Source organism: Hypanus sabinus, chromosome 1, assembly GCF_030144855.1.
Source record: "Hypanus sabinus isolate sHypSab1 chromosome 1, sHypSab1.hap1, whole genome shotgun sequence".
NCBI classification, from domain to species: Eukaryota; Metazoa; Chordata; class Chondrichthyes; order Myliobatiformes; family Dasyatidae; genus Hypanus; species Hypanus sabinus.
Window position 1 is genome coordinate 107411137 of NC_082706.1, and position 25401 is coordinate 107436537.

General features: G+C 40.8%; 1 protein-coding gene across 4 annotated transcripts in view; it reads right to left on the bottom strand.

Moving 5' to 3' along the window:
* LOC132396313 (microtubule-associated protein 4-like) overlaps positions 1 to 25401 on the bottom strand; it is a 282482-nt gene that overhangs the window by 83382 nt on the left and 173699 nt on the right. For all 4 annotated transcript variants that reach the window (XM_059973844.1, XM_059973840.1, XM_059973849.1 and 1 more), the window contains 3 exons: positions 14655 to 14762; positions 12106 to 12225; positions 1579 to 4143 (listed from right to left, as the gene is read on the bottom strand). In XM_059973844.1, the coding sequence (XP_059829827.1) occupies positions 1579 to 4143; positions 12106 to 12225; positions 14655 to 14762 (2793 nt within the window). The remainder of the gene's footprint in view (positions 1 to 1578; positions 4144 to 12105; positions 12226 to 14654; positions 14763 to 25401) is intronic.

The following is a 25401-nucleotide window of genomic DNA, read 5'->3' on the forward strand; positions in this document are numbered from 1 at the left end:
TATAAGAGCAAGTAATTTGTATGAAGAATACAAAACATGTGTCAACCTAAGCTTGAATGTGGAGAAGACAAAGGAAATAATTGAGGACTTCAGGGCAAACCATTCTTCATCTCCTCCATAGAGAGAGTTAAGAGTACCAACTTCCTGGGAGTCCACATCACAGATATCCTCATCTGGTCTCTTAATATCACCTCCCTGAACAAGAAGGCACAGCAGAGCCTCCACTTCCTCAGAAGGTTAAGGCAAGCAAGGCCTCCATCCCCCATCTTAACTGTGTTTTACAGGTGCACCAGCGAGAGCGTCCTGACAAGTTACATCTCCATCTGGTATGGGATCAGTTGAGCATCAGACCATAAATTCCTAGAAAGAACTGTGACAACAGCTGAGAGGATCTTGAGGATCTCCCTACCATCCATCAGGGACATTTTCCAGGAGTGCTGCATACACAGGATCCCACAGGATACTGTGCATGGGATGTGTATGGTATCCACATACACAGGATCCCATATTATAAAGGATCCCACCCATCCATCCAGCAAGTTCTTTGACTTTCTACAATCAGGCAGGAGACTATGATGCAAAAAAAACAAGAACAGTCAGGATGCCAAACAGTTTCTTCCCCCAGGGCATTAGGCTTCTGAACTCCCAGCCGCATTGTATTCAAAGTGTCACTGGTTAATCTATTCCGTATGTTACAATATTTAATTTTACTTTAGTTTGTTATATGTGTGATTGATCTATAGATTATATCCTTACCTTCATAAATTATTGTGTGGTACCTGTACTACTGTGCTTTATGGCTGGTTGGAAGAGATATTGTCTCATTTCTATATACATTTCATGGTTATATACCATATATACATGCATGAAGTTAAATGACAATACACTTCACTCACTTGACTTAGAGCCTTCATCATGCTTCCTAACTGATTGTCACTACTTTCATAAGACAACCTTTACAAAACATTTTCTATGTTATTTTTTAAAGTCTTGACTTAAACTGTATTGTCTTCTCCCCCCGTAGCTTCTAAGTTCAAGGTAATGAATTAATTAATATGTACAACTTTGGTAATTTATGAAAATACATTAAGTAGAATTTACTATTATCGTTGACAAACCAGGAGTGTTCACAAATGAATATTTCTGAATAAATTTGCTTTTGGGAAAGTGAAACATATTCTAATTTTCAAATACAAACATATGACATCCAGTTATATGGTTAAACACTTACCGTTTTTATTCTTCAGATCTGTAAAAGTGAACTTAGCATCAAAGAGTAAGCAACTGCTCTCAAAATCACCTTTAAACCATTCAAGTGCCATGCTGTAAAGATACCCATAAACACAGGTTGCTAATTTCATCCAACATAATCCTTGCGGTTAGTAAGCAATGGATTAATTACAAGTTCAAGAAAAATAGAGCATGCAAAATAATGGGTGCTTTAGTAAACCAATGTAAGGTATCATGCTGTGCCATTACAGTCAGTTGAAATTCCGATGACAAGATATTGTAAGTTGAAGCTGGGGAGAGGAATGGGGTAAGAGGAAGATAGAGGGGAAAAGTGCTCTTGGAACACACCTTCATCTTGAGGAGTTCCTTCATCCAGATGCCCCTGGTTAGACTGTGCATTAACATCTCCATAGTCCTTTGGTTCTACTGGCACATTATCTCCTCGTCGTTGGTTCAAAACCTTTGTGACTTTTGGTTGTATTGAGGTCTTCAAGGCCCTGTGCTGTTCAGGAGACACTTTTGCACCAGTCTCCTTCTGTGAAATACCTTTCATGAACCCTTGCTTTTGGAGGAGTTTTGCACCTCCTTTTCTCAATGGTGACTTTGGACTTTTCCCCTCATTATTATCTGGTGCTTTTGATGCTTCCTGCTTTAGTGATAGGGATGCAACTTGGTCAGTGCACTCAGAGAGTTTGACTTCAGTTTGACATTCTAGAAGACTCTCTGTCATCTCATTCATCTCAGAACTTTGCTGCAATTCAGGGGAAGCAGATTCACTATCCCAACAATGTGGTGGACTCTCATGCTTTTTTATCTCAGAGTTCTGTTGTGATTCAGTGGACGTAAGTTCAGTACCACGAAGCTCTGAAGAAGCATCTGCTACCCATGTCTCTTCAGCAGTGTGCTGTAAATCTAGGGGAGTCACTTCGGTATTTGCATGTTCAAGAGGGGTCTCTATCATGCCCATTACCTCTGATGAATGCTGTGACTCAACGACACCTGATTCTCTTGTCAAAGAGGGTTCCACTATCTCCTTCACCTCATTTGTTTGCATTAACTCAAGGGAGCCCAATTCTTCACTCAGATGTTGTTGAGAACTCTCTACTATGTCCTTTAACTCTGATACTTGCTCTGGTTCAAGGACACCCGCCTCTACGTACATAGAGGTCAAAGGGCTTTCTGCTAACTTTGTCACTCCTGCTGTCTCCTCTGAGTGTTGGGGAATAGCTTGTCTATCAACTTGCTCCAAAGAATGCCCAATCACCTCCTCCACCTTGGGCAATTTATTTGATTCAAGAGGAATATCTACGTCATCTATAAGCATCTCTGCTATCTCCTTTACCAAAGGCATTTGTTGAGAATCAAGACTATCCATTTCTCTACCCATATGATCTAGACGGATCTCTGCTTCCTTGTTCATTTCAGACGTTTGCCCTGATTCAGGGGGAGCAACTCTTTTACTAACAAGTTGAGAGTTCTCTACCATCCCCTCTGCAGGCAGGTGCTCTGAGTGAGTAGGAATATCTTCACTAGCAACTTGTTCGACACAAGTGCTTGCCATCTCCCTTATCTCAGGTACTTCCTTCCTCTCAAGGGAAGACGTTTCTCTACCTAGATTCTCAGTTAGGGGTTCTGCCATTTCTATCACCTCAGGTGACAGATGCATCTTAGGGGAATCATTTTCTTCACCTCCAAGTTTCAGTAGGGTCTGTGCTTCTCCCACTTTAGAGGATTCCTGTGATACAGGAGCAGTAATTTCCCTACTATTTTCTAGAGGGGTCTCTACTATTTCTTCCACTTTAGGTGGCTGCTTTGATCCAGAGTGAATAGTTTTTGGATCCATGTGTTCAAGATAAGATCCTCCGATCTCCTTAATTTCAGGCATTTCCTTTGACTCAGAGGGAGCATTATCTATATCCCTAAGCTCCAGAGAAGGCACTACTAACTTGTTTTCCTTAGACTCTTCCTGCGATTTGCAAGAAGCATTTTCACCACTCCACTCTTCTAAAGGTGGCTCTATTACTTTTTCGACCTCACCTGCTTGGACAGGTTCAAGGGAGGTCACCTCCCTGTTCCAGGAATCCAAAGGGTGCTCAATCAATTCCACTTCAGAAATTGATTCTACCTGTGCTGAGCTCTCAGAAAATGTTAACTCTCCTTTCTGGCTCCCTACCATAGCTGTTTTATGACCCTCTGAAGCAGCTTTAATACTTTGCACCGGAGCAGTTGCCATTTTATCCCCTGCACTTCCTGTTACCCAAGCATTGCCTTGGCTTGATGCATTATCCACCTGTTTTGCTTTTTCCTTCATTCCTGTTGCTTTTTTAAATGATCTCTCAGTGTTCAAGACAATTTCTTTATGCTCTGGTATCACTCCAGCAGGCAGCTCTTCTAGCCGCTGAGCAGAAATAATTTTATGTACATCTTTAGCTTTAGCTGGAACATCTCCTACAGGTTGAGATGCCTTTGGATGCGAACGCTTTTTCTTTTTCTTTTTCTTCTCCACAGGTACTTTTGCTACTTGGGGTTCTTTGGCTTGTGCGATTTCTCTTACTTCATTTACAAGTTTATCTTTCTTGGGGGCACGTTCCAAAGGTGAAACTGGGGCAACAGTGCTCATGGTGCTGCTGGTAAGTACCATAGTGTCCATCGCACAGCCAGTATTTCTGGAGGAGGGTGGCAATGGTTCTGTGAACATAGGAGCTTCAGTGCCATGTCCCAAGTTCTCCTGTTGCAGCGAGTTGTTTATTGGTGCTTGCAGTTCAGCATTAACTGTGACCTCTGTCTTCATCACATTTGAAACTAAGTGATCATCCATTATGACTGCACTGCTCAAAGATGGGTCACTGCAGTCTACAGGGTGGTAAGATGTTTCAACTTGAGTCAGGCTGGTGAATGGTACACCCAATTCTTCTACACAAGGGAAAAATAGCAGCTAAATATAACATTATCATCAATTCAAAATACAGATGTATTCAACAGTTCTCATGCTCTCCTATTCTGCATACTTCCTTATTTATGACATTGGTGTTAAAGAAGCAACACCTGGTATAATTATTTAAAGGTACAGAAGGAAGAATCACAGATTGCAACAGCATTAAACCATGCCAGAAAGGCCCAAGTTCAACCAATACCATATAATCAATTAATAATTTCATCATGATGGCTTTATGGCCCAATTATTGAGCTCGATCGTGAACTGAGATTTTGGTAAGTTAGTGTTTCTGCAGCTGATCTCTGGATTCCTGCAGAAGATAGAGTTGTGTACGACTGTAATAGCTCCTCACCTTTAAATGCAGTATTTCTCTATGATGTTCAATAATGAAAAGTACTTTTACTCAGGGAGATGTAACAGCAATATTTTTGTTGGATGAATGGATAAAGACAAATGTGTCCAGTTTGCCCAGGGTTGAATAATCTTCTTCCCCTCTCCCAACGTAACTTGCATATAAAAGCAACAATAAATCTAAACACATTGATTAGGAGCTCAATTATGACACAAACTGCTCTACCTGACCCAATAAGAATCTGTAATTTGTGTTGTATTCTAGCTATTATATTAGCAAAATTGGTACAACATTCATTCAGATATCACTGCCTTCACAAAGCACAATCTAATGGATTTTTATTTAAACAAAGTAAATGCCTTCTATTCCTGAAGCAGAAGAATCTGTCTGCAACAGAAAATCAAGGGCATGGACAAACACTTATTACTTTTGTCATTTCTTATAACTCTGTGCTCAACTGTGTAATTATGTGCCTCGATTTTCAGAGACATGTGAACTACCATTTTAAAGATAAGCTCATATCCCACCAAAACAGATAGGTAAATTTAAACTCTGAATTAAATGACAATTAATTAAACATAAAATTAACAAAAAAAGGGTGCTTGTAATGAAATTGTCAGATTGCTTCCGATGACTTGTGGGGACAGATCTGAGTTATTACCTTATCTGACCTATATGCAATTCCAAATTAAGTCCTCTAAAATGTTGTGGCAAATCAATCAGTTCAAGGACATAAAAAAAAGAATGACGCTCACCTACAGTCAATGAATGAAGATAGAAAGCACAAAATAAATTTACCATTAAATAGTGAGTTACTCAGCAATTAAACAAATATATGATGTAAAGGAGCCAACAGCTCTCTAATAGTGGTTAAATGGGTTGGACAGGGTGGTAATGGAAGCATATGGCATGCTTGCCTTTATTAATTAAGAACTGAGTTCAAGCGTTGGGAAGTTCTGCTGCACCTTTATACAACTCCAATTAGGTCACATCTGGAGGCTTTGGAGGGGGCACAGACAAGGGTTACTAATAAGCTGCCTAGATTAGAGGGCATTTGCTATAAGGAGAGCCTGGATTGCATGCATTGTTTTCTCTGGAATGGCAGAGGCTGAGGGGAGATCTGAAACAAGTTCATATGATTATGGCACTGACAGAGCAGACATACAGCATCGTCTTCCCCACATGGTTGAACTATTCAAGAACAGAGGGCATGCATTTAAGGTGCAAGAAGGTAATTTCAAAAAAGATGAGTGGGGCTTCTTTTTATTTTACATACAGTGAATGGTGGGTGCTTGGAATGCACTGCCAAGGTGATAGTGAAGGGAAATACAATTGAGGCATTCAAAAGGCCCTTAGAAAGGCACCTGAATGTGCAGGAAGTGGAAGCATATTGACATTCTGTAGGCAAAAGGCTCTAGTTTAGATGGGGGCTTGATTACAAATTTAATTAGCTTTGCACAACATCGCTGGCCAAAAGGCTGTTCCTGCGCATTATTGCTCTATGTTAATGGTATTTTACTGGAAATCAACTCTCAAAAAGGCTGAGAATCACAGTTTATGTAAAGGTGTTACTCTATCCTGGTTCACCACACAGGTAACCCCAATTCAAACTGAAGCTCAAGCGGGGCAGTGTCTCTACTTCAACATTCTCTTCCATCTTCCCTGTTGAAATAGACATCTTCACTTGGGAACTACATCAAAGTTTTTGTTGATTCCTTCAACAAATTGTATCAAAGGAAAGGCCTCTGCAGTCAACCAGACAAGGGAACATTTCAACAAGGTTCTGGCTTATGCTTTGAGATAGTGAAAAGATTTAAGGAAATCATACCTGAAGTACCATGGTGACAGGAGGAGGTCAGCAGCAATGCAGTTTGCACTGATGTTGATCTGCTCCCATAGCCATGGTACTTTAGGAATTCTAATTTTCAGGCCAATGCTAATGTCAATGACAGAATATTAGAATGCAAAGGGCTGATGATTACTTTCTTTTGTACAAAATAGTCTTTACCTAACCTAGGTGTGCACAGGTGTTATGCATCACTGGTCAACAGATGTAGAAAGCAGTTTCTGTTTTGTTTTATGTAGAAGTGCTTCATTCCATTCATATTCCTCAAATAATAAATTTATGGAATTACCAGTGGATAATTACTACTGATGTGAAAGATAATTTTTTATTAAATAACTGAAATTATAGGCTTATAGTTGAACATTGAAAATCGGGAGTAGGTATGAAAGGGAAGATGATAGCGAATTCTTCTTAGTTTATTAAAAGAGGCCACAGATAAAAGATGAACTTTTAGAACTGACAGCTGGAGAAACTTCAAATATTTGTAGTGAATTGAATCCTTGCCTTTGTGGTTAAGACAGAAATTATGAACCCATTTATGGTCAGGCTCTATGTGTGTATGAAGGAATTTGAACTGTGGAAATAGACAAATAACTGTAAAGGATCAATTCAGCTATCTTCCATATCAGCAGTAGATTATTCTTTGGTAATTCCATAAACAGTTTTGTATTTTAAATAAACAGTTTTGTATTTTAATTCTGACTTGTGTTTTTGCTCTTTTGTCCTTTCAATGTAGAAACCCAGCAGGTTTCCATTTATTCACAACTGAGTATCATAACAACTACTTAGGAAAGCTTGTTCTAGGGTTAGATCAAGAAAGGAGGGGCAGGGGAGACCAAAACTTCAAACCAGGCTCTAAGCCTACTTTTCAGCTTCCTTCAATTTTATAAATAGGCACTTTTTTTTATTAAGTTAGTAGATAGAAAACAAATTAGTCTTGGCATCTGGGTCATGGAACTGAAGCTGGATGTACTCAGGGCCATGCAGGGGGCTGAAAACTTCATAGATGAAGCTTTTACGGAGCTGGTCACACTCAGAGTGCAGGTTTCATAGCAGATGGGTGACCACCAGAAGTAAGGAAAGTAAACAGTCACTGCATGGTTCCCCTGTGGTCATTCCACTCAGCAACAAATATACCCCTTTGGATACCTCGCTAGGGGGGTGGGGGGAGAATGACCTATCACAACCCAGCAGCAGGGCGATCTGTACAAGAGGAGGGGAACCAATATCCTGGCTGGGAGGATCACTAGTGCTACTTGGGAAGGTTTAAACTACTTTAGCAGGGGAATGGGAACCAGAGTGCCAGATCAAAATATGGAGGGATAGAGAGGAAGGTAGATGTCAGGGCCAGCAAAAACAGGCAAAACAAAGTAGTAGACAAGATAGGACGGGCAATTTGAAGTGGAGGTATTTTAATGCGAGGAGAATGAGCTGGATCAGTTCATGGCACTAGAATGTTGCAGCCATTGCAGAGACTTGGTTGAGAGGGGGACAGGAATGTGTACTTAATATCACAGGGTTTTGATGTTTTAGAAAAGATAGAGAGGGAGGGGTTTGCACTACTAATCAGGGATAATATCATAGCTGCACTCTGAGGGGACATAATGGACGGCTCAACAACTGAGTTTGTATGGGTAGTACTTAAAAATAGGAAGGGTGCAATCACTCTGATTGGATTACACTACAGACCCCCAATAGCCCCTGGGACACTTAGGAACAAATATGCAGGCAGATTAAGGAAGGGTGTAGAGTTGTTATCATGGGGGTGGACTTCAGCTTCCCTCATTTCAACTGGGTCCTTCATAGTGCAAGCAGTTTAAATGTAGCAGAATTTGTTAGGTGCATCCAGGAGGGTATCCTAAATCAATACGTAAATAGTTCAACAAGAGTGGTGGCTATACTGGACCTGGTGTTGGGTAGTGAGCCTGGCCAGGTGACCGACCTGTCAGGGTGTGAACAGTTAGGAAACAGTGTTAAGTTTTCAGATAGCTATAGTTAAAGTATGGAATTAGTGGGAGAGCAATAAATTGGAGAACGGCAAATTACGAATATTTGTTTTTGGGCAAGTCCACGTCTAGCACGTGGAGCTTGTTTAAAGACCAGCTGCACAGAGGAACAGGACAGGTATGTTCCAATCAGAAGTAAGGACCAGGATGGAAAGGTAAGAGAACCTTGAATGTTGAGAGAGGTGATGAATTTAGACAAGAAGAAAAAGGAACAGTATGCAAAGCTTAGGAAGTTAGAGTCAAACAGAGCTTTCAGGATTATAAAGAGGCCGTACAAGAACTCAAAGCCAGGAGGGACCATGAAAAGTCTTAAGCCAAATAGGATTAAAGAGAATTCCAAGACATGCTACATATACATCAGGAGCAAGAGGATAGCTAGGAAGAGAGTAGGACCACTCAAGGATAAAGGGAGAAACATTTTCTTGAATACAAAGGATGTGGATGAGGTTCTCAATGAGTTCTTTACATCATACATTTACCAAGGGGAAGGACATGGAGAATAGAGAGATCTGTGCTGAGTATTAATATGATAGGTATTTCAAAGTAAAAGAGGTAGTGTTGGGTCTCTTTTTAAAGAGCATTAAAGTAGATAAGACATCAGGTCCTGATGGAATATACCCCAAGTTATTGAGAGAGGCAACAGATTGCTGAGCCCTGACCAATACCTTTGTGTCCTCTCTAACCACAAGCAAGGTCCCAGAGGACTGTTGAGTAACTAATGGTAATCTCTTATTCAAGAAGAGAATCAGGGATAACCCTAGAACTATAGGCTGATTAGTCTCACATCAGTGGTAAGGAAGTTACTGGAGAGAATTCTTAGGGATAGGATTTATGATCATTTGGAAAACCATACCCTAATTAGGGAGAGTCATTATGGCTTTTGTAGGAAAAGTCTGTCTTACTAATTTGATTGAGCTTTTTGATGAGGTGATGATGGTTACTACTGAAGGTAGAACTGTGGATGTTGTCTACATGGATTTTAGTAAGGTGTTTGACAAGGTCCTCATGAGACGCTCATTCATTGGATTAAGATGCATGGAATCCATGGTGAATTGCCATTTGGATTCAGAATTGGCTTACTCGTAGAAGACAAAGGGTAATGGTCGAAAGGATTTATTGTAGCTGGAGGACTATGGTTAGTGGGTTCTGCAGGGATCTGTACTGAGACATCTGCTGTTTGTGATGAATATAAATGGTCTGGGTAAAAATGTAGATGGGTGGGTTAGTAAGTTTGCAGATGATACGAAGACAGGTGGTGTTGTGGACAGCATAGTTCACTGGCAGATGGAGTTTAACCCAGGCAAATGTGAAATGTTTGACCTACCAAGGTGTAACAAAGAGAAAATAAGGGCAAGACTCCTAACAGTCTTGATGGACAGAGGTACCTTGGTGTCCAAGGTCATAATTCAGTGAAAGTGGCTATACAGGTTGACAGGGTGGTTAAGCTTGCCTTTATTAGCTGAGGCAATGAATTCAAAAGTCAGTATGTTGCAGCTTTAAAACTGTAGTTAGGTTGCATTTGGAGTATTACATACAGTTCTGGTTGCTCCATTATAGGAAGGATTTAAAGGCTTTAGAGACAATGCAGAAGAGGTTTACCAAGATGTTGCCTGGATTAGAGGGCATGTGCTATAACAAGCGTTTGAACAGACTCTCGTGGCTGGGGGGAGATGTGACAGAGGTTTATAAGATTTTGAGAGGCATAGATAGATAAGACAGACAGACAGCCTCTTTTCCACAGGATTGAGAAGTCTAATATCAGAGGGCATGGAAATAAGGTAAGTGGGGTTAAGATTTTTTTTTAAAAACACAGGAATGATGAGTACCTGGAATGTGATGCCTAGGGTGCTGGTAGAGGCAGATACATTAGGGACTTTTAAGAGATGTGTAGATAGCGTCATGAATGTGAGGAGAATGGAGGGATATGGACATTGTGCAGGCAGAAGGAATTAGTTAAATTAGCTAATTACTAATTTAATTGGTTCAGTACAGCATTGTGGGCTGAAGAGCCTGTTCCTGTGCTGTACTGTTATAGTTCTATGTTCTCCTTTCCTCAGCATTCTGTTAAAACAAAACTAATGAAGTAGGATGTAATATAAATCATATTAAGATTAAGGGTTTGAGCTTTTATAAAATTTTGAAACAGAGGGGCAATCATTTAAGTAGATCACATATGAAATTGAAAATGAATGACAGTCATTCCCCTTTTACACTCACCAGATGCATTCTTGCCATTGGCTACAAAGTGCATGATATTGCTCAGTGACTTTTACTCCCTTACATTGACACACCATAACTGAGTTACTGTTCTGAAACTACCTTTCATCCAGTTAAACTTGTATTGTGTAAACTTCTATTTTTCGGCTACCATTCTTAGAGTGTGTTCCACCAGCTTACTGCACCCTCCTTCCACTCTCTAGTATGTTCTCATTATTATGTTAAAGGAGAAAGTTCTAACGAAGGTCATCCTACGTACAAGCAACTTTCCAATATCCTCCCTATACAGCCATTGTTTACTTGTAACTAACCTACGCACATTACTCAAATGCTCTATCTGTTCTCATCAGATGCTCATACCTGTACATTAGCTGAAGTAGCTTGTTTGACTCCCTTCTCTGGCAAGTCATCACTCCTCCCTGGCCTTGAAACTAACTAGCTTAGGAAATAGAGGAACAATCCCATCAGCATAGCTTAATACTGTACCATATGGCACATTTGCCAACTGAACTAGTTTTGAATATACTCTGGAAAAACAACCTTCTATTTTATGACTGCAAGGCACTTTTAAACTCAAATTCAGGTCAACCCTCAATTCTGCTGCAGTTTTATTTCAAGGTCATTTATTTAAAAAAAACAAAGAGAAAGTGTCAAGGCAACTCTTGCTGAGCTGTACATCCCTGAAGAATGTACCATGTAATTCCCTGAAGAAACTGAAGGAAACAGTCACCTCTTGCACATATGAAATTGCATACAGACCAGGCAGGCAAGGTGGAAAGCTTAATGGAAATTAGCAAGGGCATTGAATTGTCACAAAATTGTGACAGCTTTGGTCGTCAATTTTTGATGATAAACCAGATCCAAACTTTAGTGTTACAATTTGTCTTGGTGGGATTTCAATTCCTGTATCCTGTGTTATTGAATTACGGTCATTGCAATTAATATATCAAAACATAATCGCAAAAGTAATTCCCAAAAGCAAAATTAGAAAAAAAGAACAAAGTAAGTAAAACTGAAATGCGCTGTTTTAATGCCCCCCCCCCCAGACAATTTTCCCTAATCTTTGTGCAGCATCCCTACACAACTTTGGGCTCAGAAGCAAACATGCTAATATCTTATTTACTCTCAAATGTCAACCTTTATCTTTGAAGGCAAATATTCCTTGCTAGATTCTAGGGGATTTAAGGCATTCATGATGAAAGTAAATATAAACCTTGGATAAAATCAAATATTGCAATCACCCCAAAGTCCAGAATGCATTTTAAGGTTAATCATCAGAGCAAGAACATGATTGATAATTCCTCTCCACCCAGCCATCCCTCTCCCACCCCTACATTCTTCCACAGGGATGTAGAGATCAACTGAAACTTTAACTGCTATCCAAGCTGGTTACACTCAACTTGGTATTGACATGGGATTGAACCAACGCCATCCTGATATGTATGACTCAGAATCATAATGGGCAGATGTTCTTAACCAAACATTTAAGTAGTATCAAATGTTAAATTTTATTCCCTACCTTCCATTGTCTGTGCAGATTCCATGGACTTCAGAGTTGGCATCATTGGCAATTCAGTCTTTTCCAAGTCTTCTTCCAAAGGCCTTACTTCTGCAACTAGATTTCCTTCAAGTTCTGTAACTACAAACAAAATAGTAATTTACCATTTTTGTTCACATGGTTATGCATAAGAGATGAAAAAAACAGTTGGTGCAAATCCCAGCTCCATGAAACTCATTACCATATAGTCCAATGAACTTAGAATATAGAATATTACAGCAGTGTATAAGCCATTCAGTTCATGTTATGTAAACCTTGATGCCAACTTATACCAAATGACCTCTTCCTATGTATAGTACATAATTTTCCAATCCTTCTATATTCATGTGATCATCTAAAAACCTCTTAAACTCTCTGATTTCATGACTATTCCTGGTAGCTCATTCTGTGTAGCAGGTGCCCTTGACCTTGCTTTTAAACATTCCACCCCACCCACAACCTTAAATACTTGTTTAACGATGTTTGACATTTCTATCCCGAGGAGAAGATTCTGACCATCAACCCAATCTATGTCTCTCAATTTTAAAGGCCACCTTTCAGCTTCTGATGCTCAAAGGAGAACAACCTAAGTCTTCCAACCTTTCCTTGCAGCTCCTACCCTCTCATCCAGGCAGCATCCTGATAAATCTCTTCTGCACCAATTCCACATCTTTCCTAAATGGGGGCCAGAACTGCATGCAATACTCCAAATGTGGTCTGACTAAGGTTTTATAGAGCTGCAGCAAGACTTTGTTGCTCTAAGACTCAACATCTGACCTTCTGGCTTTCAGATATGGTTCACAATCATTTGGAAACTCAAGCTATTTAAAACTCTTCTAAAGGTCTTCAACTAAAACAAGTATTGCTTCAAAAAAAATGTCAGCAATATGTGTAAGGTTGCTGCATTGTTATTCATGAACTGGATTCCACCTCTGCTAGTGAAAGTGCCATTCTGCTATTTGTGACTTCCTCCTGATTAGTGCAGCCCTGGAATCTGCACAAGCACAACAGAGAACTGTAAGCCAAAGAAAAAGAAAAATGTGATTGTACAAGAACAGACTGTTGAAAAAATGACATCAAAAAGCACCTAGCAGTATAGACCAGAAGTCCAGAGTTCAATCTGGCTTAAGTAGATCTAATTTAATATAACTAAAGCTCCATATTCCCAAAAGGCCTTTCCCTTCAAAAAAAAAATCACCATCCCCACTTAAATGACTGTTTAGTAAATATGTAGGAATAGTTCTGTGCATATATCCAGCTGGGGTGGCATAGTGTAAGACGCTCCTTTCCTCTGAAAGCCAGGAGGTCACCCTTGGGAAAGGTGTAGCACCCGTTTGCCTCCCACGATCAGGGTCACGTGAAGCCACAGGGGCAGGTGGTAGCTGGTTGACTGAGCAGCTGGTGCATATCACAAGTGCTGGTTATGCAACTAATAATGCCAGGTAAACAATCTCTAGAGATTATTGATAATTGATGGGTTCTCTCTTCTTGGAAAAGATAGTGCAAAGAAGAAGGCAATGGAAAATCACATCTGTAGAAAAAATTGCAAAGAACAATCATGGTCAAGACCATGATCACCCACATCATATAACATAGCACATAATAATGATTATATATGCATAAATGAGCGGCAGGCTATAATATGGTACAGGATCCACTGACTTGACCAAACTTTTCGTGGGAGCAACCACTAGGAAAAGTGGTGCTTAGATGCCCAAAACTGAAGTCAGATTTAGGTTATCATCTTTAAACAAGATTGAAAGCAAATCAAATAATAATTCTCAGACTCTTCCTGCCCTCACTGTCTAATCTACCAGAAAATTCAAAATGGACAGTCAACAGTTCACAATGCCAAAGAATAAAAGAAACATTGGAAGCAAACAGGTAGAAAACTTTCATCTAAAATACCAAGTTGCAAGTTTCTATGGAGTAAGTTTCTACAGAGAACATCTGAAGTAGACATGGGAAATAGGTTCATGCCTTTTTTGTGATTTCACAAAAAATATATGAAACTAAAAGGAAAGCAAGAAGCACTGTATTTTTCAATACTCATAAAGAGGAAGACAAGCAAGGTTTCAATAGGAGCAGGGTATAGCTTGCAGGATGGCTGTAGGAAAAATAAAAGAGAAGGCATTTTTTCCTCCCTATAAGTATTATTTGAATGTCAAAGACAGTTGTTAAAAGAAACTGTCAGATACAGTGGCAATTAAGGTTAAAAGGCTTAGGTTTAAAGAAAAACTCAATAATAAAAACTGGCAGCAGGAAAAAGAGAACAGAGGTGGCTTAAAATAACAATGAGATGTGTGCTCCATTTAAAGCATGACAAGGTACTCAGACGAAGAAAATCAAGACAGGAAAAAGATTCAAAGAGAAGCAGTTCAAGGTTGCGATATAGACTGTTAGAGAGGGAGAAATGAAGAATCTAACTTGATCCGAGGTAGAAAGGTGATAAGCATCCAGGTAAGGAGTATACAAAGTTCTATCATAAGAAATCAAATGTTGAGTTTACTTCAACTTTTTCCTATTTATACCTCTGGTTTTAAGAGTAGAATCAACAATTTCTTCTTCCTGAGAAGCCATTTCCTCAATAGAAAGCTGGACCGATTCTTGGTTTTCCTTTTCTTCAAACATTGGTTCTTCTACAAGATGTTGAGGGGGAAGAAATATGCTTCATTAAAATTTGGGTCACAGTATTATAATTTAAATGAGACAGCTTATTTATGTAAAATTGATCTTCACCTCAGAGAGATATTTTTTATAATACAGCCCTAGCATTTTATTTTCTTAATTCAACACAGAGGTAGGACCAAAGTGAGGAAGACACAATGAACTGTGTATTAAATGCTAGCTTAGTCACATCTTAGGAAGTATGAATCAGACTGTGCTGATCACTTGCACAGAACTGTCAACTTGTCACAACAGCTGATCAGTATGGACCCAACCTCTGTATCTATGCATTAGAACAGACAAACCAGGGCTGTGCTAGATGTCAGATATAAGACAAAAGACAACTGACTTCTTGTTCTGTTGCTGGATTCACTTCCATGTCCAGGGTAGCTCAATTGTGGTACGCCAAAGAATAATAGTCTTCAGATCAGTACATGGATAACATATACAGAGTGACCTCATTAATTTGAATGGTATTTAGAGTGACCCTTTTCTGAAGTAGTAATTTCAGGTAGTGTTTCTAAACGCATTTTAAGTAAAATTTTCCAATTTTTAAATTATTTTTTTTAAAATGTTTCACCTATTTTTAAGCATGCACAATTGACATACCAGAGCCATTTAAAAATATGTTTAAAAAAAGCCTTTGCAGCATAATCTATCAAGAGGTCATTAGTATGGTCCAGAAATAGAGTAGGATCCACCGTGAGAGGCTTAGGTGCCACTTGGTATATATCATTCTGCTTCATGAGACAATCACAGCACTGAAATCCCAAGCTGAATTTAATTTGCAAGGTCACAAAAGTCTAGTGTTGCCATGGGAATTATGTAGTAAGGGTGCAGGACGGGTTGGATCAAGCAACCCTTGGAGGGAGTACTGGACAGATTTCCTGTTAGAAGGCTAGAAAAGCAAAGATAAGCAAAGATAAAAGCACAGAGAAAGGCATAGAGAGCTACAATAATGCAACTCCAAATAATATGAGATCTACACCAGTAAGACAACAGAAAGTGCTCAGGTTTATTATTACTGACATATAGTATGTCATACATTTTGTTGTTTTGTGGTAGCAGCACATTGCAAAACATAAGAAATTACTATAAGTTACAATGAATAAATGAATAGATAGTGCAAAAGAGGAGTAGGGAGATGTTGCTCATGGACTTTTCGAAATCTGATTGTGAGAGAGGCATTTCTGGATAGTGAGGATCCTTAATGATGGATGCCACCTTCTTTAAGACACCACCCTTTGAAGATGTGCCTATGATGGAGCTGGCTGAATCTACATCTCTCTGCAGCCTCTCTCAATCTTCTGCATTAGAGCCACCATACTAGGCAGTAATGCAAAAAGTTGGAATACTCGCCATCATATATCTGCAGAAATATGCTAGTGTTTTTAGTGGTATAACAGATCTCCTCAAACTCTTAATGGAGTGTAACTGTTGGCATGCCTTTTTATTGATTGCATCAGTGTTGGACCCAAGATAAATACAGCTAGATGTTCATACGCAGGAACTCAAAGCTGTTCACCATTTTTATTGTTGACCCTCAATGTAGATTGGTGTGTGTTCTCCTGACTTCCCCTTGCTGATCCGCAATCAATTCCTTGGCCTTGTTGAAGGTGAGGACGAAGTTGCTGTTGTGACACCACTCAACCAGCTGATCTCTCTCCAGTATGCCCCCTTGTTGCTATTTGGAATTCCGCCAACAGTAGTGTCATTGGCAAACTTATAGATGACATTTGAGCAATTTGAAAAAAGTACGAGAATGAGTAACATCTCTGAGTAGGGTAATGAAACATCATTATTGCTGTATTGCTTTTGCAGAGAATCAGCACAAACTTGAATGATCAAATTATTCCATTCAGTGATGTTGCCATTATTCTGCATGTATTTGTTTATCATTAGCTGGGAATAGCAGAAAAACATGGAAACATATTAACATGGCTGTGCACTTCTTTCACCACCCATACAGGGATTCTGTATTTACTGTGAATGGACCCAAAGTTCATGATAACATATGCTGAATCATCCTCTTGCAATTTAAATGGCTGGAGCCAGAGATCTCAGGTGTTGTTCGTCCAAGAGGCTATGAACATATCCAATTCTTTTCCTTGGATCTGCTCAGTAATCACCACTATGACAAAGCTTGTAATAGAGCGTCTATTTTGGGAGTCTAGTATCAGGTACATGAATGTAGCAGCCAACAGAAATGGAGCAGCAACTCAATACTGGGGCTGAGGCCTGGGAGAGGCACTGCACAGATTCACCTGTTCAAAGTAAACGGGAAGCAGAGATAACTGCTGCCTAGTTGATCATGTGTTTTATGACAGGCCAAAGGTCTTGACCTTCAAATATCTGTTCCTCAATTGAACAAAGCTGCAATGATACACTGAAAGTGATAGGGAATCTCATCATTGATATTTGCCTTTCCCCAAAGTTGGCTCCCAAGGCAGAATCATACTCTCATATAGCACAGAAATTTCTCCCAAATTCTACTACTGCACTTAAACACACACTAGGGGTGAATTAACTCACCAATTCACCACACTTTGTTATGTGTGAAGAACTGGAACACCTAGAAGAAACACAGACAGTGACAAGGAAGAAGGTGCAAACTCCATACAGTCAACACTGGGAGCCAGGATCAAACATGGGCTTGGAGCTGGGAGATATTAACTTTTCCAGCTGCATTACTGTGTTGCCAATGTGGAAAATGGTCAATGTTTCCTGAGGCCTCACAGCTAGATAAAAGTAGGTTGATAAAGGAACTATGCCTTACAGACACTTATTTAGAGACCCATCCTCTTATATTTCAGTAAATGATTTGGCAAATGTAAAGCTCAGCTTCAAACAGAAGCATTATTTGCATAGTGCAGGTCAACAAGATACAGCAGGATGACCTTACTTACGCAGTATAGTTGCAGTCTTCGCCCACCGGTTATGAAGATCAGCTCCCTCCCACAGAAAATTTATTGGAAACAAAATGTAGTCAAGAATCAGAAGGACAGATTTTTCTAAAATACTACTCTCCCTCTAGCCATGCAGGAACCTTCAGGTGCCATTAACATTTCAATAACACACAAAATACCTAGTGAGCTATAACACTGAAGAAATTAAGGAGACAAGCACCAGATAAATCCCCTGAAACCCAAGTTTCAAAAATAGATGACAGCAGATGTAGTGGATGCATCAGTAACAATGTTCCAAACTTTCTCAGGCTCTGAAATAGTCCAACTGGAATACTAACATGTCTATTAAAAAAAGGTAACATTATAAATGGAAAATTACTGATGAGTGGGTCTAGTTGTTGGATTGTATATATATGTGTGTATGTATATATATATATATACATACACACACACACACACACACACACACACACACACACACACAAACAAACAAAGGGGGGAGAAGGGGAGAGAGGGAGAGAGACGGGGAAGGGGGGAGGGGGAAGAGGGGAGGGGGAAGAGGGGAGGGGGAAGAGGGGAGGGGGAAGAGGGGAGGGAGGGGAAGAGGGGAGGGAGGGAAAGAGGGGAGGGAGGGAAAGAGGGGAGGGAGGGGGAGTGGAGAGAGGGGGAGTGGAGAGAGGGGGAGTGGAGAGAGGGGGAGTGGAGAGAGGGGGAGTGGAGAGAGGGGGAGGGGGGAGGGGGAGAGAGGGTGGAGAGAGGGTGGAGAGAGGGGGGAGAGGGGGAGAGAGGGGGAGAGAGGGGGAGAGAGGGGGAGAGAGGGGGAGAGAGGGGGAGAGAGGGGGAGAGAGGGGGAGAGAGGGGGAGAGAGGGGGAGAGAGGGGGAGAGAGGGGGGAGAGAGGGGGGAGAGAAGTGGAGGGAAGGGGAGAGAAGGGGAGGGGAGAGAAGGGGGAGGGGAGAGAAGGGGGAGGGGAGAGAAGGGGGAGGGGAGAGAAGGGGGAGGGGAGAGAAGGGGAGGGGAGAGAAGGGGAGGGGAGAGAAGGGGAGGGGAGAGAAGGGGGAGGGGAGAGAAGGGGGAGGGGAGAGAAGGGGGAGGGGAGAGAAGGGGGAGGGGAGAGAAGGGGGAGGGGAGAGAAGGGGGAGGAGGAGGGAGAGAGAGAGAGAAATAAAATCTGAGAGAACGAGTTTGTAAATCTGGCAGGAACAAAGATGTTTGGAATGGCAAGCACTGCAGGAGGGGTGTGGGACAGATAACAGAGAAGAAATGCTGAGCGGGGTCTGCACGGGTGCAGATACACCCCAGGACTCCAGGCAAGGTTATTTGATACCAAACAATCAGTTTATTGATCATTACAGAATGTCTTCCTGATGCATCCAGTTCTCTCACTTTTTCCCAACCATGATTCCCCCTCCCAATCCACAGAGTCCTATATCAGAATCAGGTTTATTATCACTCACGTATGTCATGAAATTTTGATTTTTTTTGCAGCAGCATATATAAAATCACTACAGTACCCTGTAAAAGTCTTAGGCACCTTAGATATATATAGTAAAGGGAATTATAGTGGCATGAGAGAGAAGCTGTTAAAAGTTGAATGCAAAGGTAATGACAGAACAGCGAAGGCTGGAATTTCTGGGAACAATTTGAAGGCACAGGATAGATACATCCCAAGGAAGTAGTAGTACTCCAAAGGCAAGATGGCGTTAACAGTGGCTGACAAGGGAAGTCTAAAACAAAAGCAAAAGAGAGGGCATATATAGTAGAGCAAAAATTAATCAGAGGTTAGAAGATTGGGTAAATTGAAGACTAACAAGACAACTAAAAATGCCATGGGGCGGGGAGGAGAAATGACATAGTAAGATAAGCTAGCCAATAATATTAAAGAGGATACCAAAAGCTTTTTCAGAAATAATAAAGAGTAGAAGAGAAGCTAGAGTATATATCAGATTACTGGAAAATGAAGCTGAAGAGGTAGTAATTGGGGACAAAGAAATGGCAGATGAACTAAATAAGTACTTTACATTTTCTTCACTGTGGAAGACACTAGCAGTTTTCTGGGGAAAAAAAACAAGCAGGACAGACAAAAAATGGATGTTGGATGTTGTTTACTTGGATTTTCAGACGGCCTTTGACAAGGTGCCACACATGAGGCTACTTAACAATGTAAGAACCCATGGTATTACAGGAAAGATACTAGCATGGAAAGGGCATTGGCTGAATGGCAGGAGGCAATGAATGGGAGTAAAGGGAGCCTTTTCTGGTTGGCTGCCAATGACTAGTGGTGTTCTGTAAGGGGTTGGTTTTGGGACCACTTCTTTTCATGTTATATGCCAACGATTTTGTACACAGAATCTGATGGTTTTGTGGCCAGATTTGTAAATGATGCAAATATAGGCAGAGGAGCAGGTAGCGTTGAGGATGCAGGGAGTCTGCAGCAGTATTTAGCAGATTCGGAGAATGGGCAAGGAAGTGGCAAATGGAATACAGTGTTGGAAAGTGTATGGTCTTGCACGTTGGTAGAAGAAACAAAAGCATAGATTATTTTCTAAACTGGCAAAAAACTCAAAAATCCAAGGTGTAAAGGAACTTGGGAGTCCTCATGCAGGGTTCTCTAAAGGTTAATTTGCAGGTCAAGTCAATGGTGAGGAAGGCAAATTAGCATTCAAGAGAACTAAAATATCATTCTAAAGCAAGGATGTAATGCTGAGGCTTTATAAGGCACTGGTGAGGCCTCACTTGGGAGTATTGTGAGCAGTTTTCAGCTCCTTATTGGAAGAAAGTAGATGCTGGTGTTGGAGAGAGTTCAGAGAAGGTTAGTATGAATGATTCAGGGAATGAAAGAGTTATCATAAGGAGTGTTTAATGGCTCTGGGCCTGTACTCACTAGACTTTAGAAGGATGGTGGAGTGGTGAGGGAGGGGGAGGTTGGTTCTCATTGAAACTCATCAGATCTTCAAAGGCCTAGATAGATTGGATGTGGCGAGAATGTTTCTGAGAAGGGTGAGTCTAGGACCTGAGGGCACAGCATCAGAATCAAGGGATATCCATCTAGAATGGAAACGAGGATGAATTTCTTTAGCCAGAGGGTGGGGAATCTCTGGAGTTTATTACCATAGGCAAGCTGTGGAGGCCCACTCATTGGATATACTTAAGGCGGAGGTTGATAGGTTCTTGATTAATCTGTTTGATTAGTGAGGGCATGAAAGGTTATGGGGAGAAAGCAAGAAAATGGCACTGAAAGTGAAAATGGACATCTGCCGTGATGAACTAGCAGAGTAGACTCGGATAGGCCAAATGGCTAAATTCTGTTCCTATCTCTTATAATCTTATTGATAAAATGCTGGAAACTTATTGTGGGGGTGAATATTCATTTGAGGCAAAAAAGGAAATAATGTTTAACAACTTCATTAACATTTATTGAAGGCACAGCTAGCAGGAATGAAATTCATAAGCCACTAGAGTTCAAAAGGCATTTATAAATTATTATAATAATAAGAGTATAAGAAGTATCCTCAATTGTTCCTGAGCACTGTTTATTTCAAAGAACAACTGAAAGCCAACCACATTCTTTTGCACATGCGTCACACCTATATCAGGGAAGAAGTGATAGCAGATTCGCTTGCAGCAAAGAGGAGAACATACAAACTTAAGGATTAGGAAGACGAGCAGGCCACTCAGCCCCTCAAGCCTTCTCAGCCATTCAACACATAATTTAGCAACTATTTGTTTAGCATTAGCTGCAAACAGCAGAAGAGCATGGAAAGATGTTAGAATGACTGTGTACTTCTTTCCTGATACAAGAAAGAACCTGAAGGCAGCTTCATCTCTATATTCCAATCTACTTATTGTGAATTTTCTCCTTATGAAGAATCTCCTTTAAAAAATATTCTGCTGAGAGTCCTTTGAGGAAGACTCACAACACTTCATAAAAAAGTTCAACTCATGAGTCTTAAAAAGGTGATCTTTCATTTTTAAATACTTAGTAGCTCCAAGTTCTAGATTCTCCTACAAGAGAAAGCATCTGTCCCTATCCACTTTGTCATCCTAGGTATCAGACTGATAAACTTTTCCAAACTACTTCCAATGCATTTAAATCATTCTATAAGCAAGAAGAGCAATGAGGCACAGTAATCCACAATATACTGAAACAAATTCCCTTGGCAATAAACAATAAAGTTATTTTAGTTTTCAAATTAATTGTTGACCATAGCTGCCTTTGGCAACTCTGCACAAGAATATTCAGCTCTCTCTTTCTTAGAGCTCTTGCTAAGACTACATTTGGAATACCTTGGTAAGATTACACTTGGACCACCATGTACAGTTTTGGTCTCTTTACTTAAACATGATTATAATTGCCTTAAAAGGCAAAGACCCATTAAAGTGATTCCTGGGATGGCACATGATCTTTTCTCTAGCTTTGAAATTGAGAACCAGGGCTTAGTGTCAAAACAAAAAAAAACAGAATGTATCTGACATTTATGAATTTTATTTTGAATTAACGGAATATCTAGGCCTCAGCCTGATGGACAGAGAAGTACAAAGATTCAAATACAATGATGTGGCAGCAACTCAATGCCTGAAAGCATACAAACTTCGTCAAGAGAATCAGTTGTTGTTCAGACCAAATGTCAAAAAGATAAAGAATGTTGGTGCCAGATGTGGTGGTTTAAGCATCTCAGAAATTGCTGACTTCCTAGATTTTCATGCACAACAGTCTCTATCTCAAGTTTACTGAGTATGGTGTGAGAAACCGAAAGCATCCAGAGAATGGCAGTTCAGTGGATAAAAATGAGAGGGGTCAGATGAGAATGGCCAGACTGATTCAAGCTGACAGAAAGGTGACAGCAACTCAAATAACCATACATTACAACATTAGTGTTCAGAAGAACATCTCTCAATGCACAACACTTCAAACCTTGAAGCAGATGGGCTACAGCACAAGAACGTAAGATATAGGAACAGAATTAGGCCATTTGGCCCATCAAGTCTGCTCCATGTCATCATGGCTGATCCATTTTCCCTCTCAGCTCCAAACTTCTGCCTTTCCCCTGCATCTCTTCAGGCTCTGATCAATCAAGACACTGTCAACCTCTGCCTTGAACATACATAAAGGCTTAGCCTACACAGCTGCCTGTAGTAATGAATTCCACAGATCCAAGACTCTCTAGCAAACGAAATTCCTCATCTCTGTTCAAAATGAACACCCTCTATTCTGAGGCTAAGTCCTCCGGTCATAAGACTCCACCACCATAGCAAATATTCTCTCTAGATTTACACTATCAAGACCTTTCACCATTCAATAGGTTTCAATTAGGTCACCCCACTTTCTTCTGAATTCCAGTCAATGCAGACCCAGATCCATTAAATGTTCTTTTACATTTAACCCTGGAATCATTTTCATGAACCTCCTTTGAACCCTTTCCAGTTTCAGCACTTCTTTTCTAAGGGGCCCAAAACTGTTCACAATACTCACCACTGCTTTATAAAGTCTCAACATTACATCTTTGCTTTTACATTCTAGTACTCTTGAAATGAAGGCTAGCATTGCATTTGCCTTCCTCACCAGAGATTCAACCAAAAAATTAACCTTCAGGGCATCCTGCACAAAGACTTCCAAATCCCTTTGTGCTTCAGATATTTGTATTTTTTCTTCATTTAGAAAATAATCAAGCCTTTCATTTCTTCTACTAAAGTGCATGACCATACACTTCCCGACACTGTATTCCATCCGCCACTTTTTTGCCTTTTCTCCTAAATTGGCTAAGTCCTTCCATAGCCTCTCTACTTCCTAAAAAATACCTGCTTCTACACTTCTCTTCGTTAGCAGAAACATGGAAACATAGAAAACCTACAGCACAATACATGCCCTTTAGCCCACAAAGTTGTGCCAAACATGTCCCTACCTTAGAAATTACTAGGCTTACCTATAGCCCTCTATTTTACTAAGCTCCATGTACCCATCTAAAAATCTCTTAAAAGACCTTATCGTATTCGCCTCCGCCACCATTGCTGGCAGCCCATTCCAACGCACTCAGCACTCTCTGTGAAAAAAGACTTACCACTGACATCTCCTCTGAACCTACTCCCCAGTACCTTAAACCTGTGCCCTCTCATGTCAACCACTTCAGCCCTGGGAAAAAGCATCTGACTATCCACATGATCAACGCCTCTCATCATATACATCTCTATCAGGTCACCTCTCATCCTCCTCTGCTCCAAGGAGAAAAGGCCAAGTTCACTCAACCTATTCTCATAAGGCATGCTCCCCAATCCAGGCAACATCCTGGTAAATCTCCTCTGCACCCTTTCTATGGCTTCCACATCCTTCCCATAATGAGGCGACCAGAACTGAGACAGTACTCCAAGTGGGGTCTGACCAGGGTCCTATATAGCTGCAACATTGCCTATCAGCTGCTAAATTCAATTCCACGATTGATGAGGCCTATACACCATACGCCTTCTTAATCACACAGTCAACCTGCACATCTGCTTTGAGCGTCCTATGGACTCGGATCCCAAGATCCCTCTGATCCTCCACACTGCCAAGAGTCTTAGCATTAATACTATATTCACCATCATATTTGATCTACCAAAATGAACCACCTCACACTTATCTGGGTTGAACTCCATCTACCACTTCTCAGCCCAGTTTTGCACCCTATCAATGTCCTGCGGTAACCTCTGACAGCCCTCCACACTATCCACACCTCCAACCTTTGTGTCATCAGCAAACTTACTAACCCATACTCCACTCCCTCATCCAGGTCATTTATAAAAATCACGAAGAGTAAGGTCAGATTCCTGAAGCATTCCACTGGTGACCAACCTCCATGCAGAATATGCCCCGTCTACAACCACTCTTTGCCTTCTGTGGCAAGCCAGTTCTCGATCCACAAAGCAATGTCCCCTTGGATCCCACGCCTCCTTACTTTCTCAATAAGCCTTGCATGGGGTACCTTCTCAAATGCCTTGCTGAAATCCATATACACTACATCTACTGCTCTTCCTTCATCAATGTGTTTAGCCACATCCTCAAAAAATTAAATCAGGCTCTTAAGGCATGACCTGCCCTTGTCAAAGCCATGCTGACTATTCCTCATCATATTATACCTCTCCAAATGTTCATAAATCCTGCTTCTCTGGATCTTCTCCATCAACTTACCAACCACTGAGGTAAGACTCACTGGTCTATAACTTCTTGGGCTATCGCTGCTCCCTTTCTTGAATAAAGGAACAACATCCACAACCCTCCAATCCTCCGGAAACTCTCCCATCCCCATTGATGATGCAAAGATCATCACCAGAGGCTCAGCAATCTCCTCCCTCGCCTCCCACAGTAGCCTAGGGTACATCTCATCCTGTCCCGGCGACTTATCTAACTTGATGCTTTCCAAAAGTTCCAACACATCCTCTTTCTTAATAACTACATGCTCAAGCTTTTCAGTCTGCTGCAAGTCATCACTACAATCACCAAGATCCTCTTCCATAGTGAATACTGAAGTATTCATTAAGTACCTCTGCTATTTCCTCTGGTTCCATACACACTTTCCCACGGTCACACTTCATACGTCCTATTCTTTCACGTCTTATCCTCTTGCTCTTCACATACTTGGAGGATGCCTTGGGGCTTTCCTTAATTCTGCCTGCCGAGGCCTTCTGATGGCCCCTTCTGGCTCTCCTAATTTCCATCTTAAGCTCCTTCCTAG